The sequence below is a fragment of the Hoplias malabaricus genome, chromosome 9 (genome assembly GCF_029633855.1).
Source record: "Hoplias malabaricus isolate fHopMal1 chromosome 9, fHopMal1.hap1, whole genome shotgun sequence".
NCBI classification, from domain to species: Eukaryota; Metazoa; Chordata; class Actinopteri; order Characiformes; family Erythrinidae; genus Hoplias; species Hoplias malabaricus.
The window spans coordinates 26,786,403-26,805,254 of record NC_089808.1 but is presented as its reverse complement, the minus strand read 5'-3'; the positions used below and the strand labels follow the sequence as shown (position 1 = coordinate 26,805,254).

The window sequence follows — 18,852 nt, the reverse complement described above, 5'->3', positions numbered from 1 at the left end:
ATGGTTCCTAACGGGTCTCAGCTAGAGTTCTGGCTTTGCATTTTGCTTGCATTTTTTCCCATTCTGAACAACTATATGGTATATTTTTTTGGTCATGATTTTTTTTCTTAAGTGGTACTTTAAGATACTAATTCAAAGAAAACACTTTTTGACTATCGTTACCATTTTTCCCTCTTTTTCTAGTGTGATTGGAAACCTTTCCTGTTTTACATTTCTGATGAACCATCAAACATCTGCTTTTTTGTCTCAGCCTTTTGATATATTTTCCTTTCTTCCTTGAATGGTGTAAGATGTGGTACCAGCTACAGCACAATGTTTCAGCTCAGGAACAAAGCAAAAATGGATCCAGCTGTTACAGAAGGTCAGAGGAAACTGCCCTGTGTGCTTCATTGACCAAGCTTTGCAGCAGAGCTCTCCACTCAGGCCTTTTGCTGCAACCTTAGAGGGTGCAGAAGGCCCATGGCAGAGCTCCATGCTGGGCCTTAGTGAGTGCTGTAAAACAATACAAATGGCTTACTGTGTGGGATCTGTGGCTGGCTGCCTATGATATGATTGGAGTAATGGTCCTGAGGGTGGAGCTCTTTGTTGAGGCCTGCTCTGTGTGATAAGGAGGTCGCCCCATGCTGAGCATTGATAAATCTGCTTTAGGGTTTCATGGCCTCTAATCTGTTGCACTGACTACGAGAAGACTTTCCTCTGAAATAACCGAGCTCCGCGCACACATAAATGCATAGAATCCCCACAGGGCCTCATCATCATCTTCATTCAACCTGAGAAGCTCACTGGAGTAATCAATTGAGGAGGGAAAAACTTTCCTACCTTCTGAAAATGGAAACACATCAACTGTCTTGGAGAGGACAGAATTTGTTGGGATTAGAAATAAAAAAACAACCTCATAGCTTTCCACCTCCCATCTTTAGGATCTACTTGGAGCTCAGCAAACCCTTGAAGTGGGATGATACCGCATCATATTATTGGGTCACATGGATCACACAGTTAAGGGAAGATGTCACTTTTTTCTGCAGCTTTGATTTCTTTGTAATTTACTAAGGGTCAGTGCTTTTTTAACCCTTACAACTTCCCTATACACACCGTATACTGAGTGCATCAAGTTAAGGGAGCTTAAAGCTAACAATTTTATTAATAGGAAGGGGTGTGTGCCGTCAGATTCCTCACTGAATATTCATGCTTATGCAAATCAGACAGAATCTGCTTTGACTGCAGTGCTGTGTCCAATCTTTGACCTTGTATGAAAACTAAAAAAAAAAAAATCTAATTCAATTTCTCCCTCTGAGGACCTCTGTGCTTTTTTTAATTTCTTCTCTTGCTCTTTGGTTCTTTTTCTTCTTTTTCCCTTCCTCTCTTCCTAGACGCATCTTTTTTTTCCATTTCTGCAGGAGATGAGAGGAATTGAGTGCTAACTCCATTGTTGCTCTACACTGCGAGGGCGTTATTACAAAGCTGTCAATCACTTTGATGTGAGATTGTCTCTAGGCTGTGTTTTGAGACATTGATTGTGTGTGTCACAGTTTCTTGGTCCACTGATGAGCCTCTGACTAATGGAACAGGGCAGGGCTTCAGTACAATAGCTCAACAGTTGTTTGCATGTATAATGCATGTGCGGATGTATAAATATAAGAAGGTATGTGCACAGTTATGCTTGTGAAAACGAAATGCCCTGCGGTAAAAAACATCTCAAATAACAGATAATTTGCATGTTTATTACACTTATTAAGCCCAACAGAAGGAGGTACACAGTAAAGAAATATTTTTAAATACCTGTTTCTCAGTTTTCAAAACAGCTGTGTTCACCCTGCAAAAACGTGTGGTTTAAATGTCGCTCTAAACTGATGTTTAGCTCAATTTTTGCTTTTTCTGCCCTCAGTCATTTGGCAAGTTATCATTTAAGAGACTTACAACATGATTTATGTCACTGACTAAAATGCATTTGAAAAATGTACCGTTTACAGTACTTCACTAATCCTCTGTTATTTGGACGGATGAGTGAGGTAGTGGTATGTAACAGTGGAATTCCAGAGCTTCAATAAGTGTTTTATTTGTTTCTGAATGATCTTAAAATATTTATTATATTAATATGCAAAATGTATACATTTTGCTGGGTTGATTATATTATTCATTTATTGATATTTAATGTTTTCTTCCGGTGTTCGTGTGGGTTTCCTCCGGGTGCTCATGTTTCCTCCCACAGTCCAAAAACATATGTTGGTAGGTGGATTGCTGACTCAAAAGTGTCCATAGGTGTGAGTGAATGTGTGTGTGTGTGTGTGTGTGTGTGTGTGTGTCGCCATGTGAAGGACTGGCGCCCCCTCCATGGTGTAATCCTGTCTAGCGCCCAATGATTCTGGGTAGGCTCTGGCCCCACTGCATCCCTGAACTAGATAAAGTGGTTACAGACAATGAATGGATTAATGATTATATTATTAATAAATTGATATCTTATGATATTCTCCTCGTGTCCACATGGGTTTCCTCCGGGTGCTCCGATTCCCTCCCACAGTCGAAAAATACACATTGGTAGGTGGATTGGCAACTCAAAAGTGTCCGTAGGTGTGAGTGTGTGAGTGAATGTGAGTAAAATTACCATCCACATCCATACTTGGCATTAGTCTGATAATCTGTATTAGAGTATACTCTTTTTGAAATCCTTCCCCAGTTTGCTCTAAGAAGGAGATTAAACTAATTTTGAAAGAGTGAGCTGTCAGTATAATTTAGTTTTAGAAGATTACTTGGAGGATGCTGTATATTGTTTTGAAGGAAAATGAATGAATGTGGCTAAACAGTGAAGTTCAGGTTAAGCCCTTTGGCAATGTGTCAAAAAATTTTAGACATGTTTTATGTAGTGACAACATAGGGTAGAGGATTATTTGGTAGGTGCACACAATCCCTTGATTAGATTAGCATCAGTAAGTTAATAAGTGAGCCATGAATATGACTCAAAATATATTTGCTTTGTCAGGCTTTAGGACATGCTTTAGAACTATGGTGTATTGTGTTTTTGTGGTAGTAACCTTCAGCCAACAGTGCAAGGAAGTGTCTTTACACCATCTTTAACAGCTGGTGTAGTTTTAATAAGTAGTTTTCTAAGTTAATATTCATTCATTCATTCATTCATTCAATATCTGTAACCCTTATCCAGTTCATGGTCACGGTGGGTCCAGAGCCTACCTGGAGTCATTGGGCGCAAGGCGGGAATACACACTGGAGGGGACTAAGTTAATATACAGATCCATCCATCCATGTAACCGCTTATCCAATTTAGGGTCGCGGGGGGTCGAGAGCCTACCTGGAATCATCGGGCGCAAGGCGGGAATACACCCTGGAGGGGACGCCAGTCCTTCACAGGGCAACACAGACACGCACACATTCACTCACACACTCACACCTACGGACACTTTCGAGTCGCCAATCCACCTGCAACGTGTGTTTTTGGACCGTGGGAGGAAACCGGAGCACCCGGAGGAAACCCACGCGGACACGGGGAGAACACACCAACTCCTCACAGACAGTCACCCGGAGCTGGAATCGAACCCACAACCTCCAGGCCCCTGGAGCTGTGTGACTGCGACACTACCTGCTGCGCCACCGTGCCGCCCTAATATACAGATCTGAAATATAAAACATTGTAAAGTAGGTCATTGCTATGGTTTGAAACCCTTTTTATCTGATATTTTGCACAATGAAAGGACATATTGGCAAATTTTTTATTGTTATTATATTAATTTTCATTAGATTTTTGGTGTATTAAGAACAGACAAATTTACGTGTCTTCTAGGCATTTTCTCACACTCAGACAAAATAAAAAATCAAGACAAGGAAAACAATAGAGGGTGGGGTTTGGAAGAACCAGGGAGAGTCCATCTTATATTAAAAAACTAAAACCTATACATAAATGTATGTTTACACTGCACAAATTCTGCAAAAGGAAGGAAAGTAATAACCCACAAATTAATCCTTCTCCTATAAGCATTATCTCCACCATTCATTCATTCAACTTCTTTTCCTCTTGATCCACTTCAGGATCGTGGTCTCTCCACTATGTGGTTTTAATATTATATATGTTCTGGGCCAAAACACAATCAATAAACAAAGGCAGTCAGTGTAACTGGTGTAAAACAGCTGTTGTAAATGTTTATTTGTTTACATCTTAACTATTTACACACCCAATGCCTGGAAAAGTTAGAAACGTCTGTAAAATGCAGTAAAAACAGGAATCTGTGACTTGTTAATCCCCTTGAATGTTTATTTTACTGCAAAATATACAAAATAATTTTGATATATTCTCTGACCAGCTTTTAATTACATTTACAAGCTGTGTTTATTAATTGTTGTGCACATGAAATTTGAAGTATGGCACAAATTGGTGAAGCATGATCAGGTTTTGCTTGTAAAGACTATTTGTATGGAGGCACCTTTATTACCAAACACAATACCCTCAACTGTGACCAGTTCAATGAAGGTTCTATTAACTTTCTTTACTCTTATTTGTCTGATTGTGTGTATATATATATATATATACAGGTAGTGTCACACAGCTCCAGGGGCCTGGAGGTTGTGGGTTCGATTCCCGCTCCGGTTGACTGTCTGTGAGGAGTTGGTGTGTTGTCTGCGTGGGTTTCCTCCCACAGTCCAAAAACACGTGTAGGTAGGTTGATTGGCAACTCCAAAGTGTCCGTAGGTGTGAGTGAATGTGTGTGTGTCTGTGTTGCCCTGTGAAGGACGGGCACCCTCTCCGGTGTATTCCCGCCTTGCGGTTACAGATAATGAATATATATATATGTATTATATTATATGAATGAATATATATATATATATATATATATATATATATATATATATATATATATATATATATATATATATATATATATTACATCCATCCATTGTCTGTAACCGCTTTTCCAATTCAGGGTCGCGGTGGGTCCGGAGCCCACCCAGAATCACTGGGCGCAAGGTGGGAACACACCCCAGAGGGGGCGTCAGTCCCCCACAGGGCAACACACACCCACACACCGTATATATGATACAGATTTTTGTTTTTCTTACATTTTACAGAATGTCACCACTTTTGCAGAAATACGGTTTGCAATTAAAGTTTAAGAAACGACACAAGGCGACATAACGGTGCATGTGAATGATATTTTACTCATATACATACATCCTTGTCTCCTATGGCCTTTTGTGCCATGAATCTCTCTCTCTCTCTCTCTCTCTCTCTCTCTCTCTTTCTCTCTTTCTCTCAACCCTTCCCTCTCTCGTTTTGCCCCATTTATCTCTTTGATGCTGTATTTATTACTTCAGATTTTTCTCTTTTATCTGCTCATATTTCATTCTTATCCTATTATCTTCCTCTTCAGTGTGTTCTCTGAGTCACTGGGAGTGTGTGTCTGTGCACGCGTGTGTCTATCTGTGTGTGTGTGTGTGTTCATTCGGATGAGAAATATAACCCGTCAAAGACAATAATCAGGGCTGTTGATAAGAACATGCAACACTTTAGCACTCTGAGTGAAAGTAGGAATGAGGAGGTGGCACAACGAAAAATTAAAGACATTGACTTTTAAGGAGGCACTCTCTATAGCACAAGGCACTTTCTGTGATGTGTTGAAAACATCCGAATGTTTTATTTCATTTTTTTTACATTTTTCTAACTCCATGACAACTACTGTATTTTCATTTCCTGATAAATATATCAGTAGCAAATTTATGAAATAAAATTTGTAATCAGTAATGAGTTAAATGATTACTGACCCTGTTTTCTGACTTCTCTAACATTTTTTGGGCAGAAACCCAACAGTTTGGATGGTAGACCTCCAAGAAGAGCTTATAAAGGTAGCTTTTAAAGGAGATATTGATGGGGTCAACAGGGGGCAATGTCCCTGTGGTCTATGAGGGTCCCAAGTGCAGTGACAGGGACGTCGTACTGAATAAATGGTCTTACCCTGGTGAGATGTAAAACCGAGATCCCGACTCTCTGAGGGCATTAAATATCCATGGACCTTGCCTTAGAAAGAGTAGAGGTATTACGCTGATGTTTGTTTAAATCTGCCCATTTTAAGTCGGCCATTTTTTGCTTCTTAAACAAAATCTTCAAACATTTAGCGCAGTTATTCTGTCTCATCCTCTCTCTACCTAACAGCTGATGTGTGGTGAGCGTGCTGACATAAAATTGATTGCTGTCACATCATCCAGATGGATGATGCACCATTAATGCTGGTCGAGGTGTCTCCATACTGTCTCCAAAATACGTCGTACAGATCAGTGTCTAGAACAGTGCTATATCAGTGTAACCTTTATTCACTCATTTATTCTTGATGCTATGAAAGACACTGCTTTTGTAGTCCTCTTAGTCAAATACTAATACTTTCTTTCCTTTTAACTGACTTTCTACAGTATGTACCAGGATAAGTCTTTTAGATAACTAACAAAATCAGCTGTGAGCAAATGAGCAGACTACTTTTTCAGTTAATACATTCTAAAATGTTTGCAATATTTTCTTTGTTTATTAGAAGCATTTCTAAACATCAGCTTTAAACCATATACATTTTACTCTGCTGGGTGTAAATAAAGTAGACTATATTATTTATATGAAGGAATCCCTCGTGTATATACTATGTAATTAAACTTTGGCTGGTTCTCTTTGTTCAACAAAGATACCATTCTAAAGATTTTTTTTCCAACAACCACAAAAAGCACATTTGTTATTAGGCAGTGTCCAGCTTTGTGATGTTTTGGGGAGTGTGTGATATTCCTTCACTGATCTGCATGATGCATGCCATTGGTCGTGGCAGCATGTGAGTGAGTATGTTGTGGTATCAGTTGCAGGCAGTTTTCTCTAATGCAATAGAGCAGAATATGTGCACTAGTCGCAGATGATCCACCACAACAAATTCTTTTAGTTAGACAAAGGGGAAAGCTAATGCAGTGGTAAAGACAGCACATTACACTTCAGTGACAGTATATAGCTATCCGATTTGGTCACTAGTGCTATTGCTTACATACAGTGCAAATATATTGGAAATGCCCTGTTTGTACAGATCACAGTTCTGTTTGTTGTGTGTCTTTAATGGCTGTAGATGACATGTAGCACATCACGGATTGATTCTTCTGACACAATCTAAGAATCACTTTAATCTGAAAATTAGCATTTCAATTTGAAGAACTTGTAGCTTTCAAAGGGCAAGCAGAAATGATTAAATGTAAAAATTAATGTGGAAGAGATTGAAAAGATTATGTCTAGGCAGTTGTTATTAATGATAAGCATGGAGTAAAGAGAATTCAAAGCATTTTCAAGAAAGCAGGCTCAGTTTCCTTAGGAATCTAGGGCTCTTTGATGTTTGCATGCTTAGCAAGTTTTATCAGAGCCTTGTTTTGGGTGTGCTAACCTTATTTATCCCTCTCTGGTGGGATAACACAAGCGAGGGGATTTCAAAAGGCTGCAAAAGATCAGAAAAGCTAATTCTATTATTCTGTTACTGTCTGCATTTTTAAAGGAGCTTTACTCTTTTATGAATAAACCTCACATACGATTTTCTATTGTGCTATTAAAATACACAGCTATATATATATATATATGTCAGAGAAATATGTGTATATAAATGTGTAATATGTGTGTGTGTGTGTGTGTGTGTGTGTGTGTGTGTGTGTGTGTGTGTGAGAGAGAGAGAGAGAGAGGAGGGGAGAGAGTTTTAATTGTCAAATGAAAAGTCAAGTGGTGCTATGATATACCAGTCACTGAAAAGAACACCCATTTATATTATTTCCACATGGATATTTACATAAATTCCTTTAATTTAATTAATATATATATATATATATATATACGGACAATGAAACTGAAACACCTGGTTTTAGACCACAATAATGTATTAGTATGGTGTAGGGCCTCCTTTTGCGGCCAATACAGCGTCAATTCGTCTTGGGAATAACATATGCAAGTCCTGTGTACAGTGCACTGTACAATTACAGTGGTCAGAGGGATTTTAAGCCATTCTTCTTGCAGGATAGTGGCCAGGTCACAGTGTGATGCTGGTGGAGAAAAACGTTTCCTCCCACAGTCCAAAAACACATGTTGGTAGGTGGATTGGTGACTCAGAATTGTCCATAGGTAAGTGTGAGTGTGTGAGTGAATGTGTGTGTCTGTGTTGCCCTGTGAAGGACTGGCGCCCCCTCCAGGGTGTATTCCCGCCTTGCGCCCAATGATTGGATAAGCAGATAATGACTGTGCAGACCATGGGAGATTTTCAACTTCACTTTCATGTTCATCAAACCAATCTTTCACCAGTCTTGCTGTGTGTATTGGTGCATTGTCGTCCTGATACATGGCACTGCCTTCAGGATACAATGTTTCAACTATTGGATGCACATGGTCCTCCAGAGTGGTTCAGTAGTCCTTGGCAGTGACGCGCCCATCTAGCACAAGTATTGGGCCAAGGGAATGCCATGATATGGCAGCCCAAACCATCACTGATCCACCCCCATGCTTCACTCTGGGCATGCAACAGTCTGCATGGTACCCTTCTTTGGGGCTTCTCCACATTGTAACTCTCCCGGATGTGGGGAAAACAGTAAAGGTAGGCTCATCAGAGAACAATACATGTTTAACATTGTCCACAGCCCAAGATCTGCGCTCCTTGCACCATTGAAACTGACATTTGGCATTTGCATGAGTGGCCAAAGGTTTGGCTATAGCAGCCCGAACGTGTATATTGACCCTGTGGAGCTCCCGACGGACAGTTCTGGTGGAAACAGGAGAGTTGAGGTGCAAATTTAATTCTGCCGTGATTTGGGCAGCCGTGATTTTATGTTTTTTGGATACAATCCGGGTTAGCACCCGAACATCCCTTTCAGACAGCTTCCTCTTGCATCCACAGTTAATCCTGTTGGATGTGTTTCGTACTTCTTGGTGGTATGCTGACATTACCCTGGATACCATGGCTCTTGATACATCACAAAGACTTGCTGTGGTGGTCACAGATGCGCCAGCAAGACGTGCACCAACAATTTGTCCTCTTTTGAACTCTGGTAGGTCACCCATAATGTGTGCATTGCAATATTTTGAGCAAAACTGTGCTCTTACCCTTTTCTAATTGAACCTTCACACTCTGCTCTTACTGGTGCAATGTGCAATTAATGAAGATCGGCCATTTTAGCCATGAACCCTCCCACACTAAAATTACAGGTGTTTCAGTTTCATTGTCCAACCCATGTATATATATATATATATATATATATATATATATATATATATATATATATATATATATTATAATGTACACCTTTATAAAGTGACTTTTATACAGTTTACAAAGGAATTAAACATTGAGTTTTCTTAAATTCAGTGATTCATGATATGCATAAATAAATGTATATATAAAGAGGTTATTGATATAAAGCATGAGTTAGTTCATGCTGTGATTTTATCCGTGAAATTAATCATGGTAAGCTCATGAGACAAAGATTATACTGATCATTGGTCTTTGTTCCAGAGGTGTCTCGCTAATGACAGTTAAAAGCATCGCTAATGGGATGGTGAAGTATATTGAAGGGACTTTGAAGTGCTTTTAGAATGTGAGAGCCCAAGTATGTGAATGTGTGTGCGCATGCATGTGTGTGTGAAAGGACCACTGAAGGTCAGCTCACTGTTCATTGTAAGCCTCCATCAGCACATTTTGAGCTGAACCATGGTCAGTATTGAGTGCAGCCTATTCCTATGATCGCTCTTGGTCTAAAGTCATCGACCCTTCCTTTGCACCCTGATCAGTCATCACCTCCATTCATTCTCAGTGTGAAAACAGAATACAAAATAAGAACTGGTCTTTTTGTTCTTTCCTAACAGTTCTCTTCTTTTTTCACATTTTTGATTGTGTTCAGTGTGATAAACATAATAGGATTTTCTTATGATACCAACACAATAATACATTATTACTAATCCCTACTTGTGGATGGTGCAAGCCACACACACACACACACCCTCCCTCTTTCTCTTTCTCTCTCTCTCTCTCACACACACACACACACACATACACACACACACACACACACACACACACACACACCTACCTCCTGGCATGACAGGCATAGATATTCTACACCTCTCTTGCATCCCACCCCCTCTCTTCTCTCAGTTTCACCACAGTTTACAACAGGAGCAGAACAGCAGAAATTAATTAAGAACCCACTGTTTGAAAATAGAATATCGATGCAATGCGGAAGGTGGAAGGTGTGACAGGATGTGGAAAGAGGTGTGTGCGTTTGTGTGTGGATGTGAGTGGGTGTTTGTGGGTGTGTTCATGTGTGTTGTGATATTCCCCAACAGTCCTGTCATGTGTACATCTGTCACTTCTTTTTCTTTTTCTTTTATAATACTGAGGTGTTTCTTTTATAGTACTGAAGTGTACTTCAATTGACTAAAATCTAAGTAGACTAACACTGTTAGTGTATTATGTGTAGTATGCTGTAGAAAAAGAACTATAATATAATAAGAACTATAATACTGTGACTATAATACTACAAGATGGGTTAAACATGGAAGACACGTTTCATTGTATACAATGACAAATAATTGCACATTATCCATATTATTATTATTTCTGCAGTCCTCTATAATAAAGTTCATTTTTTATCTGTAAGCGCGTATCTAGTTCAAGGTCGCAGGGGGTCCAGAGCCTACCTGGAATCATTGGGCGCTAGGCGGGAATACACCCTGGAGGGGGTGCCAGACGTTCACTGGGCAACACATACACTCACACATTCACTCATACACCTACGGACACTTTTGAGTCGCCAATCCAACTACGAATGTGTGACTTTGGACAGTTGGAGGAAACCGGAGCACCCGGAGGAGACCTATGCAGACACATGGTGAACACATCAAACTCTACCTGCTGCCCACCATGCCACCCTATAATAAAGTTAAATAACACATCTATAGAATTTACGAGTATCATTTCATTAGATAGTTGTACATTCAAATTCAAAATTCATGTATTTGATATACAACAGGAGAGCAAAGAGCAAAGATTCAGATTCTGATATAATCATAAAATGAACATGTATGACTGTTTAGGATTTCAGCTTCTGCTGAAAGAGGACGTGCCCAGTTTAATAGTCAAAAGAAACATTTTATTTATTTTGCCAAAATACTCAGCATTTGTGTTTAGAATATGAGAGAATCATAGTCCAGGAAAAAGTGGAATCCGGATGTTGAAGTACACACACACTCCCTGCTGAACAAATATTTACAGTGCTTGGCAGCAGATCTGTTTTCTTGAAAAACAAAAAAAAAACTTTCTCCAAAATGTTTTTTCCGTCACTTTCCAAAGACAGCTGCACATTTTTTCATGAAATAATTAATACGTCTGTCCCCTCCCTTCATTGCTCTTATGATGCTGATGACTGACAGCAGAAGTAACCATTAATTTAAAAAATAGACTGTAAAACAAAAGTCTTATAATCAATATTTTTATTGTGTTTTATGATTTTTTTTTTGTGTTTGACAAAAGAGCAGAAAATATTCATTTGGCCTTTCCAAAGCAGCGTTTGAAACAGTGCCATATGTCTGTACTGCTTGAAGTCTTGCCCTGAGTAAATGCACAGATGGTGACTAAAAAGCTCTTTGTTTAAAAAAAAAGGGTAAGTAATCGTAGGCATTGACTAATTTCCTGGTGAACACCTGCATAAATATTTCAGGAAAGATACTTGTATTTTGTATCTCTTAAATCACTTTAGAGGTTTTGAGTACTGACCCATAAAAGCATAATGCGATAAAAAGTACTTGAAAGTTCATCTGGAAATGAGTACACTGAAATGTAGGTTTTTGTTAAAAAATATCTTGCCACTTGTATTTGATTGGGATTCAGAACTGAATCTCTTTTAGTCTAGACAGGAACATTTGCTGCACTTTAGCGACACGCTCCCACAGTGGCCACACATTTATGAAGGAAGTGCTTTTCTTCACCATACTGAAAATAAAGTAATAATCTACATTTTTCCTTGTTGTACTTGCAGGCATTGCTCTGAATCTTGACATGCTGTTATTTCTTTTGAACAAAGATGTACACAGCCTTAGAGGCCCTCCCACTGTTTTTCAAACAAACACGAGCTATAGTAGGTTTTTGCAGTGACACTTTCAGACCTAAAAACGACCGTTGGCTGTGGTAATATATTGAAATATGCGAATGTTTGGACAGACCACCCAGATTACATATTTGTGAGAAAACAAAGACCTATTATGTTAATTTTTTATATATTAATATAATCATTACAATGTGACTGAGTTCACAGGTGCATCTTAGGGTGTCAGGTTTTTGAAGCCCTGTGTCTTTGTTGTGATGTTGTTTCTAGGTTTTTTGGCTTTATGTATGCATTTTTTCACTTAAACAATATAATCTCAGCACATGCTTTCGCCTTCTCATCTCTTAACCCTCTACAGAAGTATGTGGCAGTAGTTGCTGTCACTTTTCTGGATTCCATGTGGTATTTATTCTAAATCTGTAGGGTGTATATATAATTAGTTATTGAGTGAAGATCAGTAGAATGTGGGTAGGCAAGAATTTGGGCTCTTCTAGAACAGCACTACTGGACTTAAATCCCACACATCCCATGTGCACATTTACAGGTTTGAAGAAATAAATATGTAAAATATGTCACTAAATACAGTACACTAAAATGTACTAATTCTATAAATTAATGCAATTTATTACTAATACATTCCAATCAGTTTTGACCCAATCTGTTGATTCTATAAGCTGTAAAATGTATTAACATGATAATAATGGTCATCATGCAACAGATTAGTAAAATATTATTCTGTAAGAAGCATAATATTAAATAAATATCTTGCTGCATTAGCAAATATTTAATTTGGTTTGTACAGATGTGTGTGTAGCATTTCTCCATTGCCTCAAACTCAGCCAAGACGGTAAAATCAATTGTCAGTTTTACAAAGCTACTTTAAAATACTTCATGAATCTCTGAATATTTAATCATCTACAGTGCTGGAAGTAAACAGTGCCATTTTTCTTTAGAAGACAATAACTATAAAATTCCCAGGCCCAGATATACTTGGAAGTAAAAGTGACATTATTGTTTTTTTCTCCATATCTTGTGCGTATAGCAGTTCCCTTGGTGCATGTGCCGACAGGACCTTATCATTTAAACATCACATCACCAATATCCAGCTCAAAGTTAATTTGGTGTACATTAGTTATCAGACTACACTGAACATAAACAACTGTTTTTCATTAAACCAGGAGCATTAGGTATTCGTATATAAAAACAATAACTTTGTTGCACATGTGTATAGGTTAAAATTCAAAGTCAAAATACATGAATACACAAATTACACATAAAATATGAGCTGGTACACAGTGATATCCAGAAGAAGAAATACCACGAGAAACCATACTACACAGTGAGGCATAATGAAACAGTTGACACACGTCAGTACTTTGTTGATGGACAGTAATGATTCCCAGATGCTCCTGGGGCGCAGACTTTGTGATGTACAGCAGGGAAACAGGACAGCAAAACAATTAGATATGTGAATTCTGCTTCTAACACTAGCTAGATTCAGTTAAAGTTTCACAAAATATATGCATTCTTAATTTGCATTGCTATTTACAGCATTCCACATCCACACTGAACAACAAAAATGCGTTTGATATGTCTCCATTATTTTTCCCCCTCTATTTTTCCTAAATTCATTTTGGGTTGCTTTATTGGCGTGACAAATATTGTAGCATTTGTTTTCCCAGAGCTTGGCTTGCAAAGTTTGAGAGAATGAAAGGATAACAAGATAAGAAATTGAACTATTTGGAGTCATTTTAAAACAGTAAAAAGTAAAATTGCTCAAATTGCATAAACACTGACATGCTGCAACTGGGAAAATAGCTAGAAATCTAGATGAATACGGCTTCTCGTACTGGCAAAATGGATAGCTGTGTTTGTGTGTATGTGCAAATGTGCATGCTTGAACTTTACCATGCAAACAATACATGGTTACTCTTACAGTGGTACACGAAAATGTATTAACAGTTCTATGGGATTTATTGCCCTAGTAGATATGGTCATTTTTCAACATTTCAGAGGTAGCAAAATTGTTTATATTTTTTGTGACTTTCCTATGTAGATGTTAATGTAATTTATTTCTTACATATAAGTAGAATTTCTCTCTCTCTCTCTCTCTCTCTCTCTCTCTCTCTCTCTCTTTCTCTCTTTCTTTTTCTTTCTTTCGGTTTTGCTTTTTCTCTTTCAAATCTCCAGGTAGTAATGTGCAATGCTAATGCATTTTCTTTGTTCCAAGATAATGTTGGGTCACGTCCTGTGTGTGTGTGTGTGTGTGTGTGTGTGTACACACACAGCATGCTTCATTTGCCCTTGGTCTGCATCTCATTGCACAGTAGTTGCATCACAAATCACAGTCAGTTTTTTTAGCACCTGTATCTGTAACAGCTGTAAATTCACCTTTTCCCCATATTTTACTATTGGAAAATTCCCAGCTATGCTTGCACCATAGCCTAGTCAAAAGCATAATGTTTGTTACACACTCTGCTTTTCTTTGGGTGTACTTATAGTCTGTTTGATCTTCCACCTGTCTATTTATCCACCTGCATTATTTGCTTAACAGCGCTGTTTAAAAACATCAAATGTTAGTAAAATGTTTTCATCGTTCAGTAACTGTATCCTGTGCATTGATATATTCATTAGAGAATTTGCACCCTGTAGTTAAGAACCTCTAATAACTCCATAGTATAAATGGCTATATTGACATATCATGTTTTCTCACATTCACAATGTAAACTGTCAGATCAAAGCATTAGACGTCTCATTGTCCTGGGTTGAAGCTTGAATTTCTGCATGGAGAGAGTAATTTACCCATTTAAGTAACTGAACAGTTGCAAACTTCTAAGCAAACTTTTACTTAAAATATACAATAGTGTTAACTATTCTTAATTCCCAGAGATGCGTATTGATGTTATGAAGCAGTAATGGCTTTCACAAAACCACAGTCACACTAAGCCGCATATTTATATAAAATATGAATCCTTGACTTCCATTTTACAAAGTTTACATAAAATGCTGTTCAGGAAATGCAGCAAGAAATGTACTTACTGTAAAGAGCTAATATGACCCCTCAAATGTTTTTTTTTTTTTTTTTTTTTTTGAAGAATAGTGAACTGCGCTTACTTTGGATTCCACAGACTGTACTTGCTATAAATTATCATGTATTATGCATATTCTCCAGTCTTTGCCAAGTGCAATTCAGTGCCATAAAGCATTGTGGAACGATTTATTTTTTCTTTCTTCTTTTTTTTTTACTTTTCAATTTAAAATGGTGTCTCTATACATAAATCTGACTTTTGATTTTATAGGATTTGTTTAGTAAATGGAGACATTTATCTGCTTTAGACAAAATGGGGTTTACAAATTTGAGCAACACTGCCAAAAGCAGCATTGTTATTAGAGGTCAGTCCCATTATCAAAAAAAAGAAATCACTATGCTATTAATGTACACAGGTGACTCCTCTGTGCTTGTATTTCCATAGTAGATTCGAACAGATATAAATATCCTAATTTCAAGTTCAATGAAAATGGCATTTTAGCAGGTGTATGCTAGCCAAGTCATTAGCTCTCCTGCTGGTGTATTAGGTTATGTCATAGCACCAGCACAGCTCAGCTGTATGTCTTACTTACAACCATGAATATGCAATGGGCATGCATTTTTAAACTTTACATCTTTGTGGCCCTTTATCTCTTTTTCCTTCACTCTCTTTCACTCACAGAGTTTGTTACTCACACACACACTCACACTTTCCCATGGGCAGGAGCTTTAGTGCTTCATCGACTTTGTTAAAACTCTTTGTCAGTGAATTACCATAACTGTCAGTTGAATTAGCTGATTTCACTCTTATGTTCCAACTGTTTTGGAAGGCATTTCCAAGATAGTATTTCAACAAATGAGTTTCTTTTGCACCAAGAGTATTGGGTCTATTTGGCCTGCGAGCTATTTGATCTAATTATGAATGACTTTACGGACTAATCAAGCCTGAAATGGCTTAATTGAATGAATTATCAGAGGGTAAATTTTGGTAGGACTGATTTAAAGCCAGTGTTAATTCAGCCTCTGCCTTATTCTTTGCTGATGAATTCTCTGTGTCTCAGTACAACTAGATGGAAATTAACTGGCTCTGATAAACCATGTAGCTATGCAGACAACTCTGCAAAATAAGAATAAAAAACTATAAGAAAGAAGCTGATTATTTGATGCAGTTTTTATCTACATTTATTTGTACATTTATGGCATTTATTTATGGCAGCTGTTCATATCCAGAGCAATATACAAAAGTGTTTTGTCATATTTTTAGTGATGCAGTGGGTGGTTTGGGTACTTATGGGCTTGGCTCAATGAGTAAACCTAGTCGTTAAGGGGAGCTGGCTGCTGGTCTGATCATAAACGGCACAGTGGTTAGGTGTAGGATTTAAACTAAAGGTGAAAACGGAATTATGTAGCTGCTGGTAGGAAGGGAGTGGTGTGGGTCCCATGTGAAGCTCTAATGGATTGGCATAGGATATTTTCATCTAATCCTGTGTATGATTAGAATTTAGAGAATACCTTCTTTCTGATACAAATTGCGCTATAGTCCAGGTCTCTGAATTAAGATACAGCTAGATACCTAGATCAATGTTGATACCTATAAAAGGAACAATACCAAATAACCATACCATAAGCACTGTACAAAACAACCATTGCTGAAAGCTGGGTAATAAAATGGTGCAATGCAAGGCGATTAAAAATAATTTCTATTTGTTTTAATAATTGCAGGATTAAAGGCCTTTTTTGGCCTTTGCAAACATTTTACTATCCAAACAACTATACGGCATGTTTAATAAACTTGCATTATTATACATTTGAATAGTTGTATGACACTTCCTTGTTTTGCCAATTAATTGCATGATATTTACTGTTGCACTTTGAATTTGGTTTTAAGATTTAAATTTTTATTTCAGAATTAAATGGGAAAATTACATATCTGGATACCCCAGCATGTAATGGGTGAGGGGGCCTATCTTTTAGGCTATGCCTGGAACATGGCTGCCATCTTGAAAGCCGCCATATTGGACCAAGTTTTTCCAATGAGATGGTGATCATGTAGCATATCACAGAAGACCAGAATTGTCTCAGAAACCAACTGCAACAGTCAGATTTGCAGTATCTATGTTGGTTCAAATGTTGAACAACACAGAATTTTGAAAAGTTTTGTTCTTCATTACAGACTCATTGCAGGGTTGTTATAGGCACAACCAGACCCAAAATGCTCAGCGCTACCTGACAATGCTACAGGAAACAGTGTTCCCATCCATTCTGACCGAAGATGGCGCTGAGCATTTAGGGTCTGGTTGAGCCTGTAATGAGCCTGTAATGAACAACAAAACATTTCTGGGTTGATAACATTTCCTTCTTTCTACGTTTTGGTTTCTGTAAACACAAACCTGTCCCTAAGTGCACTCACGTCCCAGAAAAACGTTGTTTTGCTAAATTGTATTTTTGTATTTGTTGATAGAAGCAAAACAAAGATCTTTTAGACTTTAGATCTTGATTTTGATTGATATTAATAACGTCTTCCTTAACAATATGCTGTGTATTTTCCAGTGTGGATCTGGTTCATGCTCAGCTGCGTGTGTGTGAGGGCCGGAGTCTTCCTGAGCTTGGTCTTAAACAGGACAAGATTAGGGTCAACGGCACTGCCATCCAATGCCGAGTCACCACTGAGGACCCTGCCCGTGGATTCCAGCCAGACACTGGCCGTCTAGAGGTATGTCTGTCTGAAAGAAAAACAGTTGCGGTAATTTTTCATTCTACTAGACACTTGAGCTGCAGGATATGAATACAGTACTATTATTGCATACTTCATGCAGGTTATAAAACCACACATACACTTACTTTTATCCTTTTAACATTTTTAACATTTTACTTAGCTGTGGCAAAAGTAGCATATTCTTAATGTCTTCACAAAAAGCAGTGCAGCTATATACTGCATGCACCTGTTCAGTCGATAAGTGCTGCCCGTTCATGTTATAGTTATTATTAGTGTTGTGTACAGCTGGAGAGTTTTTGGACTGAGATACAGCACAGGACATCCAATCAAAATGAAAGTCATTTCAATCACAGATCTTACGAGAGGTTTGAAATAGTTAATTAGAAGTAGTTACTTTATTTTTTATATGATTTAAAATAGGATTGAATTATTTTCACCAAAATATCAATTTAGTGATATTATTAACAAAGTATTCTGCAATTTTATCAGATGCTGTGACCACATGAGTTACAGCAGCAGATAAGATGAAGACTGTGGCAGTTGCCAGTAATGTGTTCACTTTTGGGCCATAATTTTTTCCACAGCTGAACTCAGCGTGATTTGTTCATTTCTGCAGTGTGGGACATTTTGTCATGTTGCCAAATTTTCTGCTGTCTTACTGTATGTTCTTCCTTGCCATACATCCAATTTTTCCTTTAGCACTCTACCCATCTCTATCTCTTTGCTTCTGGGTCTGTCTCCCTCACACTCATAGATGCACACCCACCCCAAGGCTAAATCACTTTATTTGGACAGACCATTGAACAGCTGAGATTTCTTGACAGTTTTCTGAAGAGTGATTTTGCCAAGTTTAGAAAAGTGGGGACAGCTAAAGAGAGGACAACTAGTGTTCTGAATTGCTGTGACTGATGAACCTTACAGCAGCAAAGGAGAGTGTTGCCACGTACTAGCAAGACAACCATACAGCGTCATTTTCACTTCCATCAACCTCTTCTATCTGAAAATTCCTTACCGTTTG

General features: G+C 38.1%; 1 protein-coding gene across 1 annotated transcript in view; it reads left to right on the top strand.

The window, feature by feature from the left end:
• pcxb (pyruvate carboxylase b) overlaps positions 1-18,852 on the top strand; it is a 231,877-nt gene that overhangs the window by 46,222 nt on the left and 166,803 nt on the right. The window contains exon 9 of the mRNA XM_066680927.1: positions 17,669-17,831. Within this exon, the coding sequence (XP_066537024.1) occupies positions 17,669-17,831 (163 nt within the window). The remainder of the gene's footprint in view (positions 1-17,668; positions 17,832-18,852) is intronic.